At 31.3% G+C, this 24,084-nt stretch overlaps 1 protein-coding gene across 1 annotated transcript in view; it reads left to right on the forward strand.

The window, feature by feature from the left end:
- Positions 1-24,084, forward strand: part of LOC126858296 (dynein axonemal heavy chain 7-like) — a 337,651-nt gene that overhangs the window by 246,449 nt on the left and 67,118 nt on the right. The window contains exons 13-15 of the mRNA XM_050608501.1: positions 2,052-2,209; positions 2,281-2,527; positions 6,906-7,311. Coding sequence (XP_050464458.1) covers positions 2,052-2,209; positions 2,281-2,527; positions 6,906-7,311 — 811 coding nt within the window. The remainder of the gene's footprint in view (positions 1-2,051; positions 2,210-2,280; positions 2,528-6,905; positions 7,312-24,084) is intronic.

The following is a 24,084-nucleotide window of genomic DNA, read 5'->3' on the forward strand; positions in this document are numbered from 1 at the left end:
ATAAATAAACAAAATGTGTTAATTCATATGATATATATTTATTTTGTGAATAATTGTGTTCTACAGTAAAAAAATCTTTGAAAAAAAAATTTACTTATTGGGACTCGAACCTACAATGTTGACGTTATGAGTCTCGCATGGTATCGTTGCACCTCACACTATTTGACTATATGTTCTATTTCTTCCGTTCATAAGGTGCTCGGAATTTTTTAACTTCAATTTTTTCATGAATACTTGAGAATCGCATCTTATCCTTTCCACCCAATACTACTTGACATGATAATCTATTACAACAATAAGTTTTGACAAAATCAATTGCTACGTTGTAACCTCCCCTGTAAGGACTATGCTCAGTTTGGGCTTCGAGTAAATAGTCGTGATATTAATCGATAGGAGGGAATTTATGAAATAAAAAAGTTTTAATTGAAATCTGGCGAACATACGGACTATAAGGTGATTCAGAACAATCGTTTGTCCTTAAAAGATCGTATTCCTGAATGAATTCTAAGACAAATTTTCCTTTACAAAAATTTTGTTTAAAGCTTAGTTTTTAAATTATAAAAAAAATAGCTACCGAATTACAAGATGAGTACAGAAGATAGGCAGTGATAATGCAGCAACACTATAGCGCTCGATCAGCTGTAACGAGCGCCTGCATCAAATAGTGAATTGCCGCCACTGTCTACCTTCCGTATTTGTCCAATAATTCGCTAACTATTTTTTTTTATAATTTAAAAACTAAGCTTCAGACAAAATTTTTATAAAGGAAAAACTGTCTTAAAATTCATTCAAGAAGACGATCTTTTAAGGACAAACAATTGTTCTGAATCATCCATATACGTTGTTATAATAGCGAACGTTTGTCTAATACTCAGAGGATTCTTTTTATAAGTTTGTTCCCATGAACTTTTTAATCCTTTTTTGATGTTCTACATTCCTAGCCATGTCTTTATCAATGTTATTCATCAGGGCCCAACTTCAATAACAAACTGGACATCCTTTATACAAACTCTATGCGGATTCTAATAAATTGTTCCCTTCGATTATATATTTTAACTTGATTTCCGATTGTGACAAAATATTTTATCTTTACCATCTATTTAAAAAATATACGGATCACTCATGCATATTAAGATTTAGTGTGTATAAATGTCACACGAAATAATTAGAATAGCTAAGAAGATGTATCTATTCGTTAAAATATCGCGGAATACATTATTTATGTAACTTATTATGTAATAACTTGTTAAATTTTCCGTTTAGTATTGCGCATATTCATTTCTAAACACTAATTTAATTTTTGTATACTATGTTAAAAATAGATGTTAAAAATAGATCAAATAATACAAAGCATTCATAATTAATATACATGTATTTGTTAATGAAATTAAATATAAAAGATTTCCGTTTTAATTACTGCGTTTTGTCTCTTATTTACTCATGCAATTTAAATTATTTAAAATTTACCATATAATTTTTTTGTTAATTAAAACTTGAAAATTTCGTAAGTTAAATAATAATAAATTAAATATACAAAGCTGATATCAAAATATAAAACCAAAAAATTTATATAAAACATACATAGAAAGTTTTTACAAAAATTTGAACTTAAAGAATTTTTAAATTTGATTAAACATAATTAAAAATTATTTGATAGATTCTTAATGATTTAATTAGCAATGTTTTCGCAATGAACCATTTTTTTCCACAAATATTTTATTAACTATAATCAACAACATACTTATTTTTGATTGCGACATTTTCACATACAAAATAAATTAAAATTGTGAATTTTAACAACAAATTTTTCAAAATTGAGATATTATAAAATAATTTGGAAACCAGCATCGTACATTAAGTAAAAAAATTTAAAAGAACCGGCTATATTTTTCTTCTTTTGAACTGTGATAATCTGTCAAAATTATATTTATTACTTATGAACCATTTTGTATAAAATGAATATTAAACAAAACACATTTCAATTATTCTAATATAAATTATTCAGTAACATTATTTTAATAAAAATAACAAAAATATTTTTTGTTATTTAGATCTTATTTGAGCGAAGGAGCGAAAGAGATGGAGTCTTTGGAAAGAGATCAGTTGAAGAAGAGAACATTCTTCAAATTATTATACGCTCTATGTTTCTTTCACGCGGTAATTCAAGAACGACGAAATTATGGTCCCCAAGGTTGGAATATTCGATACGGTTTGTAATTAGTATTTGGTTAATTAACATTTTTATCTTATAGAATCTTCTAACAATATTTTTTTTTCTAGATTTCAACGAATCTGATTTGCAAATATCAGCTGAACAGTTGAAAATGTTCATTGAAAATTACGAGGATGTACCGTTCAAGGCAATCACATATCTTACAGGTGAATGTAATTATGGAGGTCGAGTGACAGATGAGAGAGATAGAAGATGTCTCATTACCATCCTAAAGGATTTTTTCAATCCGGATGTAATTGCAAATCCAAACTATTCGTTTGCAGATATCGGTCCAGAATATACTATACCGAAAAAGTACTTATCATACAAAATATAATTGAGAGTATTAATTTAAATAATTAATTATTTGGTTAAGCTCGAAAGATCAAATAAAATATATAATTTATTTCATATTTTAGGAAATCAATATTTTCTTAATCAAAGATATTTATGATTTATACAATATATCATATTGCAATAATAATATTATATAAAAAATAATATAATATAATCACTCACACACACACACACACACACACACACACACACACATTCACACGCACGCGCACATATACACGCATAAGCACAAGTATACGCACTTGCCACGCACACTCAAACGCACATATGGTGTCGCAACTTCTGTGCAATACTTTATTAACATATTCTAAAGGAAAATAAAGTCAGAAATTCTAATACAAAAATTTTGAGATTGCAATAACTTTTGAATTATAAGCAATCAAAGTTTGCCAATTACATCGCGTAAAACTCACGCGTTCAAGCCCGTAACTACACTTATACGTCGTCTACAATGGCAGCAGACAATAAGAAATAAAGAATAAAGCAATAGGGAGCTCGAAATGGGATTTGCCCATTTCATTATTCCCGGTCTTAAAATCATTAAAAATAGTGTATTCTCTACTCCTACAACTTTGTTACTGCCATTGTAGACGCATTATACCGCCGTATACATACCGATCTATTATTGATCTTTCAAATCAGGTGATATCGATTTTTACTGCAGAACTGATTTTATTTTGTCGTTTCTTATGTACATGTGTATAATAATAGTATAATAATAATAATATTTATAATTATTTTTATTAACACTTATAATGGTAATATAATATTATTAATATTATTATTATTATATATTATTATTATAAATAATTTTATTTATTATTATTAATATTTATTATTAATATTTAATAATTATTTAATTATTTAAATATTTAATTAAATTATTTAAAAAATTAAATGTTTTCCTTAAAAGATTTATAATATCCCTAAAAAACTTATCTTTTTAAAAAAAGATAAAAAAAAGGTGCCAATTAGAGGTGCCATATGGAAAAATGTTACACAAAAACTATTTTACTTTTAAATTGCTATAAAAAATTGTTGTACAAAATAATATCATTTTAACTCTATACAGAATAATGTTATTGTAAAAATTTGTATTATATATTGTAAAATTAATTTCTTTTATTATTATTTAAATAAAAACAATTAAAAAAAAACTGTTCTATAAATCAAAAATACTGCACAAAATAGTTTGAATTTCTCACAAAAATAATGATATCAAAAAATTGCGCCAAAAAAATAAAAATTTATGTTACAAAATTAATTTACGTAGAAAAAATAAAGACACTTATTATATAATTTAAATCCAAGCTATCGATTAAACTTATTAAAAATACGATCGGTTCATTATTGAAATCCTACAATTTAGATGTACTTTCAACTAGCCGACTCGTGTATAGATGCTCGGAGTGCTGCCCCTGTCACTACGTGTCTCTTGATGTTAGTATTAGCTTATTATCATTATATACGATGTAGGCATAATACATACGTACATAAAATACTACAAATAAAATCAGATATGCAGTAAAAATCAATATTATCTGACTTAAAAAAGTCAATAACAGATAACAGATCGGAATATATGTATAAGTGTAGTTAAGGACCTAAGCGCGCAATATTATTGGGAAACTTTGATCGCTTATACTCTTTTAAAAAAGGCATGTTAAGTGAATGAAGTTTATATCAAAATATTGAGGCTTCTTTTCCGCGATGCTGATAGGTTCTGTCATTGCGCTTACTTCGTGAGCGGCTGTCATTGTATATTTTGACAGTTATGTGTATCAAGAGGTTAATAGTGTATTGAAAATTATGTGCCATTAAAAATGTATAATGAAAAGAAATAAATGGCGCGCGTGAAGCGCTTCGTGTTGTCTAGTAACTCAAAATGTTGCAGCCTCAAAATTTTTGTATTTGAATTTTTGACTCTATTTTACATCGTAATGGCGAAACGCTCACGCATACTATCAGGTACACGGTTAACCGACGTGCACGCGGCTAAAGGTCGATGGTTGAACAGACTTTATTCAATAATAATTCCTTTATTAAGTGTTATACAAAAAAAAGGTTCAGAATTTTCCGGTTCAGTTTGACTCAATCTACTTCCATCTATCGTTTGGTCACTTATTTGTCGGACACCCTGTTTATATGTATATACAGGATGTCCGGCAAAGATTGTGCCCACTCATGAACGGATAGAACACAGTAAATTAAATAGAAAAGTCCTTTAAAGTGATATGATCTAATTTACAATTGCTGAAATTGATCAAATATCTATTTACAAATAAATTTACATTTTACTTAAATAATATATGACATTAAAATATTATAAAAATGTATAAAAAATCCGTTATTTATATTCTTATTATATTTATAAAAAAAATTCTAACATGATAATATTTTAAATCAAGCGCAAGAAGCAAGACAGAAGCAGTGTTTATATCTAAGTTGATCAGTTAAGAAAATTTTAGATTATTGTTTCAATAATATCTAGATCGATTATAATAAATATCGATTGTAATAAGCTTATATTATAATACATTATAAATATTAAAAAATCATTTCTTGGAAAAAAAAGTGAAGAATGCGTCGGACGCGTTTATCTAAAAAATTATTACACAAAGTCTGTTTAAAAAATTCTGGGATTTTTTTCAATAATTTTTTATGACTTATCTGCAACTTAGTTAACTTTGAAATTTTCTTGAAAATATTTATTTCCTGTTTCAATACACTGCTTCTACTGCCACTTCTGAAATCATTATTCTTAAATTTAATTAACTTCAATTAGTCCGTTTTTCTAATTTTTAACATAAAATATATTATATATTTTAGTGATTTAAAAACTGTAAAATTTAAGTAAAATTATACTCCGTCAACGAGTTAATAATTACGGATCGGACAAAAACTCCGAACATGCCTCCTCTTCGAAAGCCCCCGAGCGTGCTGTATTTACAAATATGGTACCGAATAGCGCGCCACGCTCTCCCGACTTTACCTGCCTATGCGCAAATGTAGTTCTTTCGCTGGACGGAGATGAAGATATATAAAATAAAACTAATTAAGACATATCTTGTTTCAATCATTTTCCTTTTCCAAAAATGTAATGTATAACAAATTTTTTATAGAATAAGCGGTAAAAGCGATAAAATTGTATAAAAGATTACCTCACCAATTATAGCCACTTAGATATATGTAGGAGAGGTTGTTCCGAGTAATTCTTCGCCAAAATCAAATAGGATATCACAGTATTGGTTTAGGAGATACAACAAATTGACAGTAAAGTTTGTATACATCATAATAATTTGTTACTTTTTATTACTAATTGAAAAATATCTGTTTACGATTTTCACGTGGGAAAAAAATCAGAACTGTGACCCTTGCACTCGCCAAAAAGATTTTAACTTGACTCAACTTTTCTCCGAGAAGTAAAGCATTACTCAAAATTTATAATTCTTAAATAACGCCAGAAACTTATGAGTTGGTTTGAGTTAGATTGAAATTATTTGAGCGCTTACGCGTTCGATAAATAAATCTTTTACCTGTGGACATCTATATATATGTGAATAATTTTTCAATTAGCAAGAAAATTAGTATGGCATACATATATTTGTTCAGTGTTCCGAATATTAGTTCATATTCTTTAAGAAAATTTCTTAAACATTCTTTAAGAAAAAGCATTAAATTTGCTAAATATTAATTTATAGTTATATCTCTTAAAACAATGTCGCCTCCACTTAATTTTTGTGAGGAATTACTTAGAATACACACCTACACACATACACGCACGCACACACATATTGAAAACTGTTGAATGAATTACGAGAGATAGGTAAAACTAATTGTTGACAAAATATTATGAATTTATGATTTTATAGCTGTTTTTTAATTAATGTAAACAAAAGTTTTTCTAAAAGATTAGTACGAATGTAAACAAACTTCAATGTTTTTTTAATATAAGTTTAAAATATCTAAGGAAATCATTAAATTGTCAAATTTTAATTTGACATATTTCCTAAACCAATGCCATCCCCTATTTGATTTTTGCGGGAAATTATTTACAATCAACAATCTCCCCAATAACATATTTAAGTGGCCATAAAATCGGTGAGATGTGACCTTTTATGCATTTTTATCATAATAGCTATCTACACCGAAAATATATCTCAATACAAATTAATACAAATTTAAACCATTCAAAAATAAATTCTTTATTTATATTTAAAAAAATACGTAAAAGTCAGTATATATCATTGATATAAGATCGCAATACTTTGTATGTGATATTAAGCATTATGTGTAAATATGTATAAATGTTTATGTGAATAAATATATATTACAGACATGGTTATGAAGATTACGTGCAACATATTCAATTGATTCCTTTAAATCCATCACCGGAAGTGTTTGGTCTTAATATAAATGCAAGCATAATTCGTAATCTCGAGCTCACGACAAACTTATTTGATTCTATGATATTAATACGGAGTGCCGTAATCGTAGGCGATGTTAGAAAGCAAGAAGAAATTTTATTAAATATGAAAAAGGATATATATGAAAGAATACCAAATTTATTTGACATTGAAGAAGCTCAAAAACGTTATCCAATCACGTACATAGAATCAATGAATACGGTGTTAGTCCAAGAATTAGAAAGATATAACGATCTTTTGACAGAAATTCGAAATAGCTTGACGACGTTGGAAAAAGCAGTAAAAGGATTTATAGTGATGACACCATTGTTAGAGGTATGTATGTGTATGCATGTGTGGTGTGTGTCCGCGCGCGCACGCGTGTGTGTGTGCGTGTGTGTATGTATATATGTGTGTGTGTGTGTGGGTGTTTAATTTGCAAATGTATAATTCAATCAATAGAAATATTTGTAAATAATATAATATTGTAATTATTGATTTAAATAGATAAAATGAAAAAATATAACATATCTCGCCAAGTCATATACAATAGCGAGATTATGTATCTATAAAATAATTGGTTAAAAATATTCTAAGGGAGGCTTTTATCCTTAAAAATTTGATGAAATTTCTGTTTTTTTATTTTTTTTTTGCAGTTGCTTATAATTTAAAACCTTGTTATGTCCAGACTCTTTAAATTTAAAGCCAGTGGGAGGGCGTAACCTAACCCTAGACAACGAGTATCTCGGAGACGAACGAATTGACCAGGACCTAAGACAGGTCAACGACCGGAAGGGTTGCTTTTACTCGGTCAGGTAGGCCGTTCGTTCGGTGGTCCCTTTTTTGGTAAAGGAACTAAATCCTTATTACTCAGGACGGGACCTTGTGCGATATCAGGGTACGAGAACGGATTAATAAGCTACGCAAATTATAAAGTTAACATTGTATTTATTCAAAATTATTTGGTATTTATTCAAAAGAGAAAGAAGAAAAAATCGTTAATTATGATTGCAGATACATTTACGTATATATTCAATTACAATAAGGTAATCGTATAACGAATTATAAAGAATTGCATTTATAGGTGTGAGGATGAGTGTGTGTGTGGAGGAGAGGGGGGAATTGTTTGTTCGCGGGTGTTACATGAGTGCGGAGGTTATCAATCGGAATCGAGAAGGACAAACTAAAATTTACATTCCGATTGGGTTTTACAATGCAAAAATATAATTAAGTAAGTAAAAAAAAAGTGTATAATGAAGAAATGAGGGGAAGGATTATGAAAGGTTTTCGAATTCCACTGTAGAGGGGCGAGGGTACTTCATCCAGAAGACCTCGATAGGGACGGCAAGAGAGAACAGGACACCTGGGACAACGAAAGGGATAATAGAACCAGGGGAAGTATCGAGGATTTTATAAAATTGATGGAGGTTGACTATGTCGGAACCGACGCGATAGTCGTTATCTTCGAGGGGAAAGGGGGAAATAGGTTAATTAAGTAGCGATACCAGCTCTCGCGATCCAGGTCTTCGAAAAGAAGCTCCGACCATTCTTCGGGGTCGCAGGATTCCGGGTTGAAATCCCACGGTTACTCTTTAAAGTCAGATAGCCCTTCCAAGAATTCCCGGAATTTCCCCAAAACGTTTGACTCTTCTGGGAGATCCGATGATTCGAGAGGCGAGGAGCGAGAGGGAGTTGAGGCTTGCGAAGGTTGATAAGGAGGAGGATTTTCGAAGGAGGAAGGGGAAGTTCAGGGTTGCGAAGATTGATAAAAAGGAAGGTTTTTTGAAAGGGGAAGGGGGAGTTAAGGGTTGCGGTGGTTGATAAAAAGGAGGATTTTCGAAAGGAGGAGGGGGAGTTGAGGGTTGCGGTGGTTGATAGGGCGGAGGATTTTTGAAAGGGGGAGAGATAGTTGAGGGTTGCGGAGAATGATAGGGAAGAGGATTTGACGATTGACAATTGAGGGGAGGTGAATATTCAAACTGGGGAGGAGAAGTCCTCGAACACTGAAGTTTTTTAAAAATTATAGGAGAACAATTAGAGGGGGGCGAAGAGGAACAAGGTTGCGCAAATTTCGGGAAGTCATCAGATATGGATTTTGATGGGGAAGAGATGGGTGAATATGAGGGGAGAAGATTGTCTGTTGTGTGTGTCGGTTGATTAATTATTAATCGTCATGCTTTTGCTTCGAATGCGTCCTTATCTAACTTAAGTCTACTATAATCAATTTTAAAGCTAAGATCAGCGGACGTCCGAGCCAGGAATTTCCGGATTGTTCTGTTTTTCCTATTTCGCGCGTTTTTTCTCCATCGTCATAACTGTACCGGGGTAGGTTTGGTTTTTCGTGTCGTGTCCACTGAAGGAGCACACGTAATGTTTAGTAAAGGAGTGGTTATTAGTTTTAGGAAACAGTTTGATAATTACTTCTCTTTCTCTCTTACCCCTTTTTCTTTTGAAAGACAAGATAATGAGATAAAAGGAAGAATGGAGTGGATGAAAGAAATAATAAATTTTAATTAAAAAGACCTAATGAATAAAATTTATTAATAAAGATGCATTGAAAATAATTATTATGAATCTAAATCTAAGTGCGAAATCTAAGTGCTGATCCTTTTCGTTACATAAGGATCTTTAGGTTATTCGCACCTGCCGGTTCACGAGAGGAAAGGTAGATTTGGACTTAAAGCTGAGTGTGAACACTGATCCGGAACATTACGTTCAAATCTTTGAGTTATTCACACCTGCCGATCCACAAAGGAAAAAAATAGATTGGACCTGATGCTGAGAGTGAACACCGATCCGAAACATTACGTTCGAATCTTTAAGTTATTCACACCTGCCGATCTACAAAGGAAAAAGGTAATGGATGAAATTTTTGGTATGCGATATCAGGAATAAAAAAAATACATGTATCTTTAAATGGATATTCAGAGGAAAAGAAAATAATAAAATAATAAAAGAAGAAATAATTATGTTATAACTGTTTTCCTTGGAGAAAAGGAGAGAAAGAGAATGTAAGAAACAGGTAAAAGAAAATAAAAAATAAAAAAAGGAATTAATAAACTCACTATTTATAGAGTGCGTTGAGATTTGTGATGACAGAGCCTCGGGTACATAGCTGCTGGCTCAGAGCTCCGGTGGTCGATGCTGATGTACTTCAGGTGTGCATTCGTTGTTCACTATTCACGCCGATTGGACTCATAGAGTTATTACTCTTCACACTGTGCAAGTGAACACTTTGGTTTGGAAAGCCGCACTGAATGTAATAAAAAAACGAACCACGAATACCGTTTGCTAACAAGAGCGAATATAACGCCCATACACACAAAGTGTCGCACGACTTTTGGAAAAATTTTTAATGACGCTCGCGACGAATATTCCGGTGCTTATTAAGCCCTTTGCTCCTCCTCTTCATTAGTTCGTTAATCTAGTTTAACGAATAGTTTTTTCTAATCACGCTCTCCGGTTTTTCCTAGGGCGTTCCTTTAGTTTTTAAATCGTAGGTTTTAAATCGTAGGTATTGGTGAAGACCTTTGTTTATCAATTTGAGTTTCGACCAATGGAGAGTAGTTGCTATCGAGTAAAGGTGAGGATTTCGTTTTACGGATTGAGTCGTGCCCAGTTCGCTATAATCAGCTAAGTTGACATTTTACTTAAAATTTATGTTAAACAGATAACATAAGAGGATGGTCTGGCAATCGAGCACGCGGTGTCAAATGTTGCTAATTTCAACTCCGGATCATCAATGGATCATTGTTTTTGTGCTCTGTTTATTTTTAGTTTAAAATTTTTGGGTCTGATATCCGAACTTGAGCTCGAGTATCTCGCTGTCTGTTTGTCATGGTTTAAAATTTCTAGTGCTTGACTGTCTGTTATCTTCTGTTTAAAAATTCTCTAGCCTTCAGAGTGAGCTGTAACGTATAAATTTATTGATCCGTTTTATAGTTAACTTTCGACAGCGAGAATACACAGTCTCACTTCCTAGACTTCGCCTGCTTATTGTTTTTGTCAGACGTAGACTTCTTAGAACTTAAATTTATGTCACTAACGAATTTTATGTCACTAATGAATTTTCGGAGAAAAGAAAACAATCGTGCAATCTGCCGGACGTAATAATTTATATATTAGTAAAAGAAACACACAAAAAAAATGTTTGTGAAATCTACCGGACGTAACAACCTTAAAAATGCATTTTCAAAGGCATTTGTAAAAACTTTACAAACTGGCATCTCTATAAAGTCTTCTAAAACCACAATGAATCAATCAGAATATTTTAATTACTACATTCAGCGAGCATTCTCCAAGCCTGAAGTGTCACATCTGAATATAAATCTAACCTAGTATCTATAAACTCCGCAAATAATGATAAATCAACAGATCGTTTGAATTGAAAGAACAATAAAATAATCAAATCGGTGAAAAACTGCTTCAAAAAACAAGAAATTAATGAGTACCTTCGAAACCTAAGTTTTGCTAAACACAGTGTGTTTCCATTGAAAGTAATATAAAACTAAGGCTTAAAAGCTTAAAATGTTTTTACGTCTGATTATAAAAATCAACAACAAATGGGCCAAGAGCAACAAAGAGAAAGCTGAAATATTTTTTCAACACTTAAGGCAAGTGTTTCAACTAAATAAAAATGTGGACATGAATGTTGAAAATAAAATTCAAAGTGTTCTTGATGAACCTTGTCAACTCGAACTTCTTACTTACAAATTTATTAAATTCGAAATTTATACAACTATAATGAAAAGTACAAAAGTTAAAAAAATCCTGGATACGATCTAATAACAGGCAGAATTCTTCAACAATTACAAGGGTAGATTGAAATGTTTTCGATCTGAGCAAAAAAGAACAAGATTTTAAACAAATTTCAATACTTGTCCAATAGATGGCAGTAAAAGAAATATAAAGATAGAGACCCTTTAATCAGAGACTGGTCATAAGGGGGTCAGTTTTGATTGGTTTAAAATTTTCGTCAACTCCCGCTCATTTTTAAAACACACTAACCTTATCATTAACATTATTTAGAAATACAAATAAAAATAAACATTTAAGAGAAACTAAATGTTATGTTCTTTTTATATATATTTTAAAACAATATATATAAGGCAATTTTTGTATTATTTTTAAAATACATAAACTTTAACTTATTAATTTTTTCTTAAATTAAAAAAATTATCTATGTAAAAGAAAAAATTAGAAGAAAACACATTCTTACCTAAAAAACAATATTTATTTGTTATTTTATATAAACTTAACTCTCAAATAAAATATGACAATTTATTTGATGACATTATTACAACTGTTTTGAGCAATCTAACTATACAAAATAATGAGTTTCTTTAATATAAGCACGAGTTTATTTAATATAATGACGAGTTTATTTAATATAAGCAATGTTTTTCAAAATTAAATTTCAATTTAACTTAAATTAATTTAATCTTATAACATAACTTTTAACTGAGTTAGTTTTTTGTTCATAATTTTTAATGCAACTAAATTAATTTTATAAATTGAATTAATTTTATAAAATTAAGTTTAACTTAATTTAGTTAAAAAGAATATTAACTTACCTATCTCTGTTTCTTAACATACTAATTGTGAGCTGCAGAGCTCTGTTTCTACTTAAATTAAAAGTGAATTTGTCTTATTTAAAATTAAATAAAAAAAGTAAAAAATAATTATTGAAGTCAGAAACACTTTCCAATTTACAAAATTTATTTAAGGCTCCTGAGTAATAGCCGCGGAACTCTGAGTTGACGGTGGCGACATAGGAATAAGAATGCTGCGGTAGGAATAAGAACTCTGTCCAACGACTTATCATTGAAGTGTGTAGGAGCTTACTAACACAGACATTACGCTACATCATCGCGTGTACATAGTCAAATAGTGTAGTCAAAATTTGTGCGTGGGGATAGAGAATAGAGATAGACACTGAGCGATCATGAAAACGCTCGCCACTCATAAATGTTCACTCGAATTTTCTTATTCCCTTGCAATATATGCATTTTTGCACAATAAGTCCAAATAATAAAACAAATTAGAATAAAAATATTTACATTATACACAATAAAATAAATAAAATTTATCTTCCATTTTTTTATTAGAGAAAAAACTTAATAATAAAATAAAAAAAATATAAAATTTAACGATAATTATAATTTTAAATAAAAAAAAACGGGGATCCTAATTTTTATTATTTAGATATATTTAATACGCATTATACAGGGTATAATTGAACATGCATGGAGCACATCAGGTACAAGACAACAATCCAGAATCGAAAAGTTCTAAACTATTTTTTGATCTGAAGTTTTCTTTTTAATTGTTATATGACATTAAAGTTGCTAATAACTAATCAATCTCTACAGCAGAAAACAAGGAAAGTATGTCGAAGTATCGAGACGGCTTTCTGCCGTATAGGCGCTGATTGTCTAACTTTAACATCGTATAACAACAAAAAGAAAACTGATTGTGAGATTAAAAATAGTTCAGGACTTTTCGATTTGGATTATTGTCTTGCATTTGATGGTGTGCTCCATGTATATTTGTTCAGTTATTCCCCGTATATGACTGACATGTTAAATAATAATTATTCAGAATAATTCTAAAGAATATATAAATTAATAAAACAATAAATTTAGACAAACAGTTTATGGCTATATAAAAAAATTATTAAAAATTGATACAAAAAAATTTAAAGAGCGAATTGCGGATTTACACACTAAGAAAAAAAAGTTGTTGATTTGAGTAAATGTGTTCAACTGATTATTATTTTTATAATTAAAATATTTAAGTGTTTAAGTCAAATACGTCATGTTAAATTTAATATGTCATATTTAACATAAATACTTAAATATTTCAATTAAAGAAATAATAATCAGTTGAACACATTTAGTCAAATTCAATAATTTTTTTTCTCAGTGCATGCATATATTTAAATTATAATACAAATCTGAAAAATTCTTAAGATTAAAATAAAAAAAGATAATAAACAAATTTCGAGAAATTCTTAACATTAAATGTTTCGGTCTGGACTGTCTTCAATAAGAAATTAAAAGAAAAAGAAAAGGTTCTTGTTAAGATTATTGTTGAAACGCATTTTAAATGTCAGCGTAAAAAATAAAGATAAAAACTATTTTAATCATCGATTGATGTGATAATTTTATATAATATATTATTACGATAATATTATTGTTGCATTTCTTCTTCATCGTCGTATAAATGTAATGTTAAGTTGATTTTTCGCTCAAGTAATGACTTTTTATATTCTATCGTCATGAAAATTAAAAGTTCACATGTCATCGCTATAGTGCAAGCAATTATAAAATTTATCATTAGCTCCCAAAGCGTATTTTATAACATAAATTGAATATTTAATATCTCAATGGACATATATTTCTTTTTCTTGTTTTCGCATTTATTGAAAATGCACGTTCAGTTTCAGCATTTGAAAAATTTTTACAACTTTTAAAAATGATCCCAAATTTGGAAGAATTTTTTCGCCATCTATAGAATATAAACTGATTTACATCTATATGTTATCGAAGGACAATTTTGAACAATCAAAATTTCGATCTATAGATAGATCGACTTCATATAAAGATTTCCATTCATGAATCATTGTAAAATTTGTAAAAATTCACATCTGACATAACATTTTCAATAATTTTAAATGCGAAAACAAAATAAGAAAAGTAATATATATTCATTGAGACATTAAATTCAATTTGCGTTATAAAATACGCTTTTACGAGAGTTAATACTACGAGAATTAATACTATAATAACTGTTCATACTATTACAGTGACATGTAAATTTCTAACTCTTATGATGACAAAAATCATTATTTGAGCAAAAAATCAGCTATCCATTACATTTACACGATGATGAAGAAGAGATACAAAAATATAATATAATAATATTAATATATAATATTACCACATCAATTAATGGTTATTATATGAGTTTTTATCTTTATTTTTAATTTAGCTGGTTGTTAAAATGCGTTTCAACAATAATCTTAAAAAGAATCTTGTCTCTTTCTTTCAATTTGTTTTTACTGAAGAGAATCCAAATCGAAGCATTTAATATTTAGAATTTAAGAATTTCTCGAAATTTTTTTATTACTTTTTATTCCAGTCTTAAGAACTTTCGAGATTGGTATTATAATTTAAATATATGCACGTACATTCGCAATTTGCTCCTTTTGCTCTTTTTTGGTATTATTTCTTAATATAATTTTTTTATTTATCTATAAATTTTGTTTATCCAAATTTATTGTACTATTAATTATACAGGGTGTCCCAGATTAATGGGGACAAAATTCGTGTGCAAATAGAGCGGACCGAGTCGAAAAGTCCTTTATCATTTTTTTGTATAACGCTTAATAAAAGAATTATTATTGAGTAAAGTGTGGCCAATCATTGCTGATCTTTAGCCGGGCGCACATTAGTGAGCCGCGCGTCTAGTGCGTGAGCGCTTAGCTGTAAAAAAATAAAAGTTAAATTTTATTTATTTTCTTGTATATAATATAAATATTTTTATTCTAATTATATATATTCTATTATTTGCATTTATTCTATTATATTGCGTAGAAATGCATATATTGTAAGCGAATAGAAAAATTCGACAACCGAACATGCGCGAGCGACGAGAGTTCGATTTCGTGATCGCTCAGTACTGTTCGTTGCCTCCACACGAACTTAGGCTACATACATGCGATGATGTAGCTACGTTTGTGTTAGTAAGTATTGTGATGTTACATGTTACCCACAAGTTACCCACAGGTCAGACATTCTTATGCAGCGCCTCACGTAGCAAATCGATGAATTATGATGTGAAAAATAACATTTTTACATTTTCCTAAATTATTCTTACGTGCCATTTTATAATTATTCGCTCTATGCTAGTGCTGTGATGTGTAACGTACTTCTAAAAACCTACTTCTAGAAACCTATAAAATTGTCCGAAAATTAAGCTTAGCAAGGAAAGTATTATATAAAAGGAACATTTTCCACTTCTTTGGACAATTGTCAAGCCATACGTTTTCCCGTATGACTAGGCTTACTTTGACACTCATTTTACGGCTATTTATTTACTGTCAAAAGAAAAGCTTAGTTTTCGGCCAATTTCACAAGTGTACTAAAACGATGTATAGTTTTATTTTGTTAAAATATGCTTTTATTTAGAAATGGCACGCAAAATTTCTCAACGTGTCATTTCTCGCTTCTGACGTCATCATTTCAATATGGCTGCCACCACTACTCAGGAACCTTAAAAAAAGTATGTACAGCCATAGACTTACTATCGTAACACTTATTACTATCATTATTATTAATATCTTTTTTACTCATTATTCTTAGTCTAAATAACAACTGAAAACCTTTTAATTATTTTTGAAAATAATTGATGACAGTTCATAATTTGATCTGCGGGAACATAATATTATACACGTCACATTCATGGTTCACGGTCGTATAGCGATCAGGTTGCACTGTGGTAAGCATATATATACACACGTACACATTCGCGGAAGAGCGAGAGCGAGATAGCCTATATTCTCTTTCACTCGCAGGATTTTGGCGAAATCTTATGGCCAGTCTCTGATTAAAGGGTCTTTACATAAAGAGTTAAGATTGATGTCATTTCTAGCATTTGTTTCTGACAGCCTTTAAAAGTGACAACTTGTCAACAATGGAGAAATTGGAATATCGCACCGTGATAAAATTTTTTTAGTTAAAAAGAGAAACTTATAAGAAAATTAAAATTGAATTAGATTTAGTATATGGAGATACTGTTCCTTCATTGACAATTGTGAAAACCTGAATTCAAGCGTGATAGAATGAGCATTTTTACCGCTTTGGACAACCAAAAACTGCAACAACGGATGAGATGATTGATTATGTTCACTAAATCGTAATCGCCAATTAGTTTGAGAGAAATAGCGCAAGCCGCTATCTCATATGAATGGGCGCACAACATTTTACATGAGGAATTAAGTATGAGAAACTGAGCGCGCGTTGAGTGCCGCGTTTGCTCACTGTTGATAAAAAACGACATCGATCGGACATTTCACGATCATATTTTATGCGTTTCAAGCGAGATGAAAAAGACTTTTTATGACGTTTTATTATTGTCGACAAACTTGGATCCATAACTAAAAAAATTTCGTTGGATATTGAAATGATAAATGTTATTAAAGACTCTTTAATTAAAGAATTTTTTGGGTTTAGACAAAAGTTATTATACTGAAGAAATGAAAAATCTAGAAAAACTTTGGATCAAATGTATTGAATTAAAAGGAGACTGTGTTAAGAAATAAATTTTATTTTACTTAAAAAAATATTTTTTTCTTAATCAGGTTGGAATCTTTTCACTCTATCTTCGTACTTGACAAAGGACTTATTATTAAATCAACTCTATAACGTCATTCTAGGATTAACAGGAGGCTCAGAATTTATCCCCTCCGATTTCGATGTGCTTGATATATGTATAGTACTCTCTCATTAATCACTAAATAAAACCATTCGATGCAACTCTCAAGTATTTGCGAGAAAAATTAGTTTAAACTTTCCGTATACGTTATGTATCGTATTTGTAAAGACGATTAGTTAACTAGCAGTTGTAGCCGGGAACATAAGGCAATCCGATTACTGCACTAAAATTTTACATGTTCGTAGGTTTAAATTTTCTTTTTTCTTTCGTTTTTTTAATAATTTGTAGTAACTTGAATGTGATTGTGAGACATATTTTTAATAAGAAAATGATTTTTTTTTAATATGTTGCACAATTATGTCCATATTAGTGTAGATTATTAAAAAGAATTAATATATTTAACAATAAGTTATTATCCAATAAATAAATTTATTATTTATTTATTCGTCATATATAGTATATGTACAGGATGCCCCTCATACCTCATTTTATCTTTTAATCTAAAAGAGATATATAGGGCAGAATGTGAAAAAATATACGTCGCTCGCGAACTTTCAAGTTGATAAAACTCGTATAATATTTAAAATATTTATATTATATCATACATTGTTGTATTCATTTCAAACACCGCTACAATTTTTATCATATTTAAATATTCACATTATTATAAAAAAATTATGCTTATCTCTTTGCTCGTTAACACATATAGCTTTTAAAAGCAACTACTATGCTTACAAAAGAGTTGAGTTTGAACCATTTAATTTAATAATTTTTATGATCTATTTGTTATGATCTATCTCTTTTAGTTTAAAAGATAAAAGGAGGTGGCCACTTTTGATGCAATATTTTGTATATATACAAGGTGATTCAGAAATACACCGGCAAGCTAAGGTGATGAATTCTTAAAACAAAAAAAAATTTCATATGAACTTATCTTCGGGAATGCCTGGTGTATTACTTATAAACTATATATATATATATATATATAGAGGGTGATCCGTAACAAGTATAGTGTCCTTGAAAGGGCGTATCCCTGAATAAGTTTTAAGACGATTTTTTTTCGTCTGAAGCTTAGTTTTTAAATTATAAAAGAAAATAGTGATTGAATTACAGGACAAGTACACTTTAGCGTTCGATCAGCTATAGCGAGCGCTTCACGTAAGCGCTTGCATCGGACGGTGAGTTACGCTGTCTTTTGTACTCGTCCCGTAATTCGCTCACTATTTCCTCTTAAAATTCAAAAACTAAGCTTCAGACAAAATTTTCGTAAAGTAAAAATTGTCTTAGAACTCATTCAGGAATATGCCCTATATATATATAGAGTTTAGAAGTAATACATCAGGCACTCCCGAAGATATGTTCAAATGAATTTTTTTTTTGTGCGTGCGTGCGTGCGTGTGTGTGTGTGTGTGTGTGTGTGTGTGTGTGTGTGAGAGAGAGAGAGAGAGTGAGTGTGTGTGTGTGTGTGCGTGTAGGTGGATGAGTGGGTGTGGGTGTAAGTGTGGATTCCTAAGAATGATAAAATACATATTTTATTGAAGGTTTTCGAAAACACTGTCCCTCTTCTTGGATAATAAACGCAATTTTTCGTAAAAATTGTTACGAACTCTTTCAAGCATAGCAGGTGTTATGTTCCTAAATATGTTACGAATACGTTCTTGCATATTTTCAACAGTCATTGGCTCAATCTCGTACATTTTTTTTTAGCATATTGCTAGAAAGAAAATCTAATGGTGTGATGTTAGGAGATCTTGGGGGCCATTTATGACTTTGACTACCTAAGCCAATCTATTGAATTTCCGAATACATTATTTAGATATTTCCTGACATTGCGTGTTCTGTGAGCTGGCGCTCCATCTTCCATAAACCACATTCAAATACGTGATTTATGCAAGTGTAAAGAGGATAATTGGCAATTGCAAAAAATTCAGATAAGTTTGCTCATTAATATTATTTTGAAAAAAAATATGGATCAATAACATAATTTTAACCTTTATTATACCTGCCCATACATTAACAGACCACTGTCTTTGCAATTCTTTACTCCGTTGCCAATGTGGATTTTTTTTTTAAATGATAATGGCAGTCTATTAATGGAGTAGTGAAGCGAATCATAGCCTCTCTGTCTTAACCTAACTGTCAATCTCACTCTCTGTTCAGTAGGACTTGGTATACCTGTTATCACAATATTATCACATACCCTGTTATCACAAACGAGGCTCTGACGACCGAGAATAAGCGGTATAACTTTAACAACGAAGATGTAGAAAATGACATCCCTCATTGTCATCGAAAGTAACGGGAACCTATGATAGTTACAGTAGAAATTATTATTCCCCAGACCAATCACGTGTTCACAAAACTTTATTATGGCAGGAAAAATCAAAAGAATGGCCTCCAATCCCGGGCAGGTGTTAAATCACCAGGAGGTGCACAAAGAATCTCCCGGCTTGACATAGTAAAATTAAGAAACAAGATAGGGACCTAGAACGTACGCATCCTTCACGATGCAAGCAAACTCGCAAATGCAGTTAAAGAAATGAAAAGACTACAGGTTGATATAATGGAAATCAGCGAAACTAGATGGGCAAACGGAGAATGCCAACATCGTGGAACAACGTTCAAACATCAAACCTGAGAATAATACAGATGAAAATGTAGAAGACCAGTGGCAAAACATCAAGAATGGCATCATGACTGCAACAGAGAAGATTCTGGAATACAAAAAGAGGGAACCCAAAAAGGAGTGGATAACGACCGAAATCCTGGACATGATGGAAAAAAGAAGATTTGTCAAGGGAAACACATGAATACAATCTAACACATCGAAAAATTCGCGTGGAATTAGAGAAGCAAAAAATGTATGGATCACGAATCAATGTAGGGAAGCTGAGCTACATGCGAAACATGATGCTTTCAACTTCCATAAAAAATTAAAAACAATTATCAACATCTTCAGGAAAACAAACGTCTTATAAATTATGAAAAATAATAAAATACTAACAGATCCCCAAGACATCAATGCAATGTATAGAAAGAGTATATCCAGAAACTGTTTGAGGACACACGAGTAATGGCACCAAAAAATATTCCTAACAATGCATCTGGCCCACAAATATTAGAATCAGAAGTGGCTTATGCACTCTCAACACTTAGAAATAGGAAATCGCCAGAGGAAGACAACATCCACGCGGAAGTAATTAAGCTGATAAACACTAAAAAGCTATGTCAGTTTTTCAACGTAATTTATGACACCGGTAACATTCCTGCTGATTGGCTAACCTCCATTTTCGTGGCCATACCAAAAAAACCCAATGCGAGGAACACTGATCAGCCTTATGAGCCACGTACTCAAAACATTCTTGAAGATAATTCACAAAAGAATTCACAGTAAATGCGAAGAAAAATCAAGCGAAACACTATACTGCATGCAGTTGTTGGTACAAAAATGCTACGATCAACGAAAAAATGTATTCATATGCTTTATTGATTACCAAAAAGCATTTGATAACGTACGGCACAACCAATTACTATCGATACTACAAAAAACAGGCATCAATGAAAAGGATATTCGGATAATCCACAACTATGCTGGAACCAAACAGCGAACCTCAGAATGGGCAGAGCTTCGAAAACAGGCAATATGAGAATCGCCAAAGGGGTCCGCCAAGGATGCACATTCTTTCCATTCTTATTTAATATCTACGTGGAAAAAATATTTCAACTGGCACTTCACGAATAAATAATAGGAATAAAAGTATATGGCATTTCGATCAACAATCTGCGATATGCAGACGACACGGCAATACTAATAGAGAACATACAAGATTTATAAACAATCGTAAATGCCATAAACAAAGTGGGGAAGGAACATGGTTTTAGTATTAACATAAACAAAACCAAACTAATGATAGTAAGCCGACAAACATATGAAGATGCAAATCATATTATAAATGATCAATCAATCGAAAGAGTAAAACAGTTTAAATATCTGAGCTCCATGCTTAATGATAAATGGGATAGTAATGAAGAGATCAAGGTGAGAGTAGCAATGACCAGAAATACATTCATTAAGTTTAATAGTTATCTATTGAGCCGGGAAGTATCCCCTGAGCCTCAAACTACGAGTAGTCAAATGCTATGTTTGACCAGTACTGTTATGCGGAGTAGAAACCTGGTCCCTAAAGGTCAAATCCCTTGACTGAATAGAAGCTTTCGAATGTGGATCCTAAGAAGACTCTTAAGAATTTGCCGAGTGGAACATGTAACCAACGAAGAGGTTTTACACTGAGTTAATATCCATCGGCAGTTGCTGGACATAGTCAATATAAAACAGCATATATTGCGAAGATCCAAATACAATCTCCTCAAGGTCATCCTCACCATTAAGATCGAGGGGAAAAGGGGATCGGACCGCAAGCAGCATTCATAGCTCCGCATGGTACACCATGCTGAGGTTGAATTTTTTTCATATACGTCGAAAAAGCAATTTTATGACTGTTACTCATACGCTTTGTAATTCCTTTTCATCAATTTTGAAATACAATAATTCTGCAATACATACTTTTCGAGTTATTTCTTTCTTTTGTGTGACTTCAACGAGAAAAATTCAACGTCAGCATGGTGTACTAAAAACAACTGCAAATCGCATTTTGCGGGCTCATAAATTTCATTAGTATCGTATTCATTTGACTCAAGCATTAAAAAACGAAGGTTTTTGTCCGTTGCGTAAGATTTTGTAATTGAGCTAAAAATCAAATAAGACAAAATCCGTTATTTTTCCATCATATGCTTTTTTCTGATGAAGCCAAATTTAGTAACAATGGAGTCAATAGACATAACTGCCATTATTATTTAAAAAAAAATCCACATTGACAACGGAGTGAAGAATTACAATGGTCTGTTAATGTATGAGCAGGTATAATAGGACATCATGTTATTAGTCCATATTTTTTTCAAGATAATGTTAATGAGCAAAATTATTCGAATTATTTGCAAAAGCAATTGCTGATTATTTTAGAAAATTTTCTCTTCAAACACATATTCAAATGTAATTTATGCAAGATGGAGCCAGCTCACAGAACACGTAATGTCAGGAATTATCTAAATAATATATTCGGAAATCAATGAATTGGCTTAGGTAGTCAAAGTCATAAATGGCCCCCAAGATCTCCTAACATCACACCATTAGATTTTTTTTGAGGGGATATGATAAAGAAAAAATGTACGAAATTGAGCCAATGACTGTTAAAAATATGCAAGAACGTATTCGTAACGTATTTAGAAACATAACATCTGCTATGTTTGAAAGAGTTCGTAATAATTTTTACGAAAGACTGCGTTTATGTATCCAAGAAGAGGGAAGTGTTTCCGAAACTTCAATAAAATATGTATTTTATCATTCTTAGGTATCCAGATTCACACGCAAGCACGATCACTTACACTCACACCCATCCCCACTCATCCACCTACACGCGCGCGCGCACACACACACACACACGCACACACACTAAAGACAAAAGAGGTGTAAATCCGACCGTGCAACCTTCACGTGTTACACCGTGGGTGATGCTGGCGGTACTGTTTCAAGCCTTGTAACTCGGAAAATACTGAATGAAAAAATATTTAATTATGATGTTTTAGAAAGCTCTCGAGATTAGCTACAAGAATATGTACTGAAAAATAGAGATTTTCCTTTAGAATTTTTAAGTTGAATGACCTATAAATTTGATCTCTAGGTCAAAGTAAAGTTCATCATTATATGTCCACTTTAAACCATACAACATTTGTGTGAAACATTTTTTTCTACTTCTCTCTCCTTCTGAGATATTTCAAGGATCCGCGACTTTTTTCCCCCCACTCTGTATATACAGGGTGTCTCATAATTCGCGGATCATTTCTCATGTGCATACAAAGCATGTCAAACTGAATAGGAAAGTCTTCTATCATTTTGCGATTTTTACGACAATTAATTAGAAATTAAAGAAGATAGGCCAATCCGCGCATTGTACAAGCGCGCGACGAAAAGAGATGTCCTATAATGCGATATTAGGCGCGCGATGAAATATTAGGCAAAACGATGACATTGTTCTACGCTCGTACGTAGCCTTCGTAGAGCATCACTCCCATTGTTTTGTAGCACGCCTAATATCATATTACAGTATGACGTCTCTTCTCGCCGCGCGCTTGTGCAAAGCGCGGATTGGCCTATCTTTTTTGATTAATTTCTTATTAATTGTCGTAAAAATTGCAAAACGGTAGAGCACTTTCCTACCCAGTTTAACATGCTTTATATGCGAGAAATGATCCGCGAATTATGGGGATACTGTATATATATATATATATATATACAGAACGTATCAAAACAAGTATAGTGTCCTTAAAGGATCGTATTCCTGAATGAATTCTAAGACGATTTTTCCTTTACGAAAATTTGATCTGAAGCTTAGTTTTTAAATTATAAAAGGAAATAGTGAGCGAATTACGGGACGGATACATGTAGTAGGCAGGGGCAGCGCAACTTATCATTTGATGCAGGCGTTTACGCGAGGCACTCGCTGCAGCTGACTCGAGTGCCACAGCGTACTCATCCCGTAATTCGCTCACTATTTCCTTTTATAATTTAAAAACTAAGCTTCAAACAAAATTTTCGTAAAGGAAAAATCATCTTAA

This window comes from Cataglyphis hispanica, chromosome 24, assembly GCF_021464435.1.
Source record: "Cataglyphis hispanica isolate Lineage 1 chromosome 24, ULB_Chis1_1.0, whole genome shotgun sequence".
NCBI lineage: Eukaryota > Metazoa > Arthropoda > Insecta > Hymenoptera > Formicidae > Cataglyphis > Cataglyphis hispanica.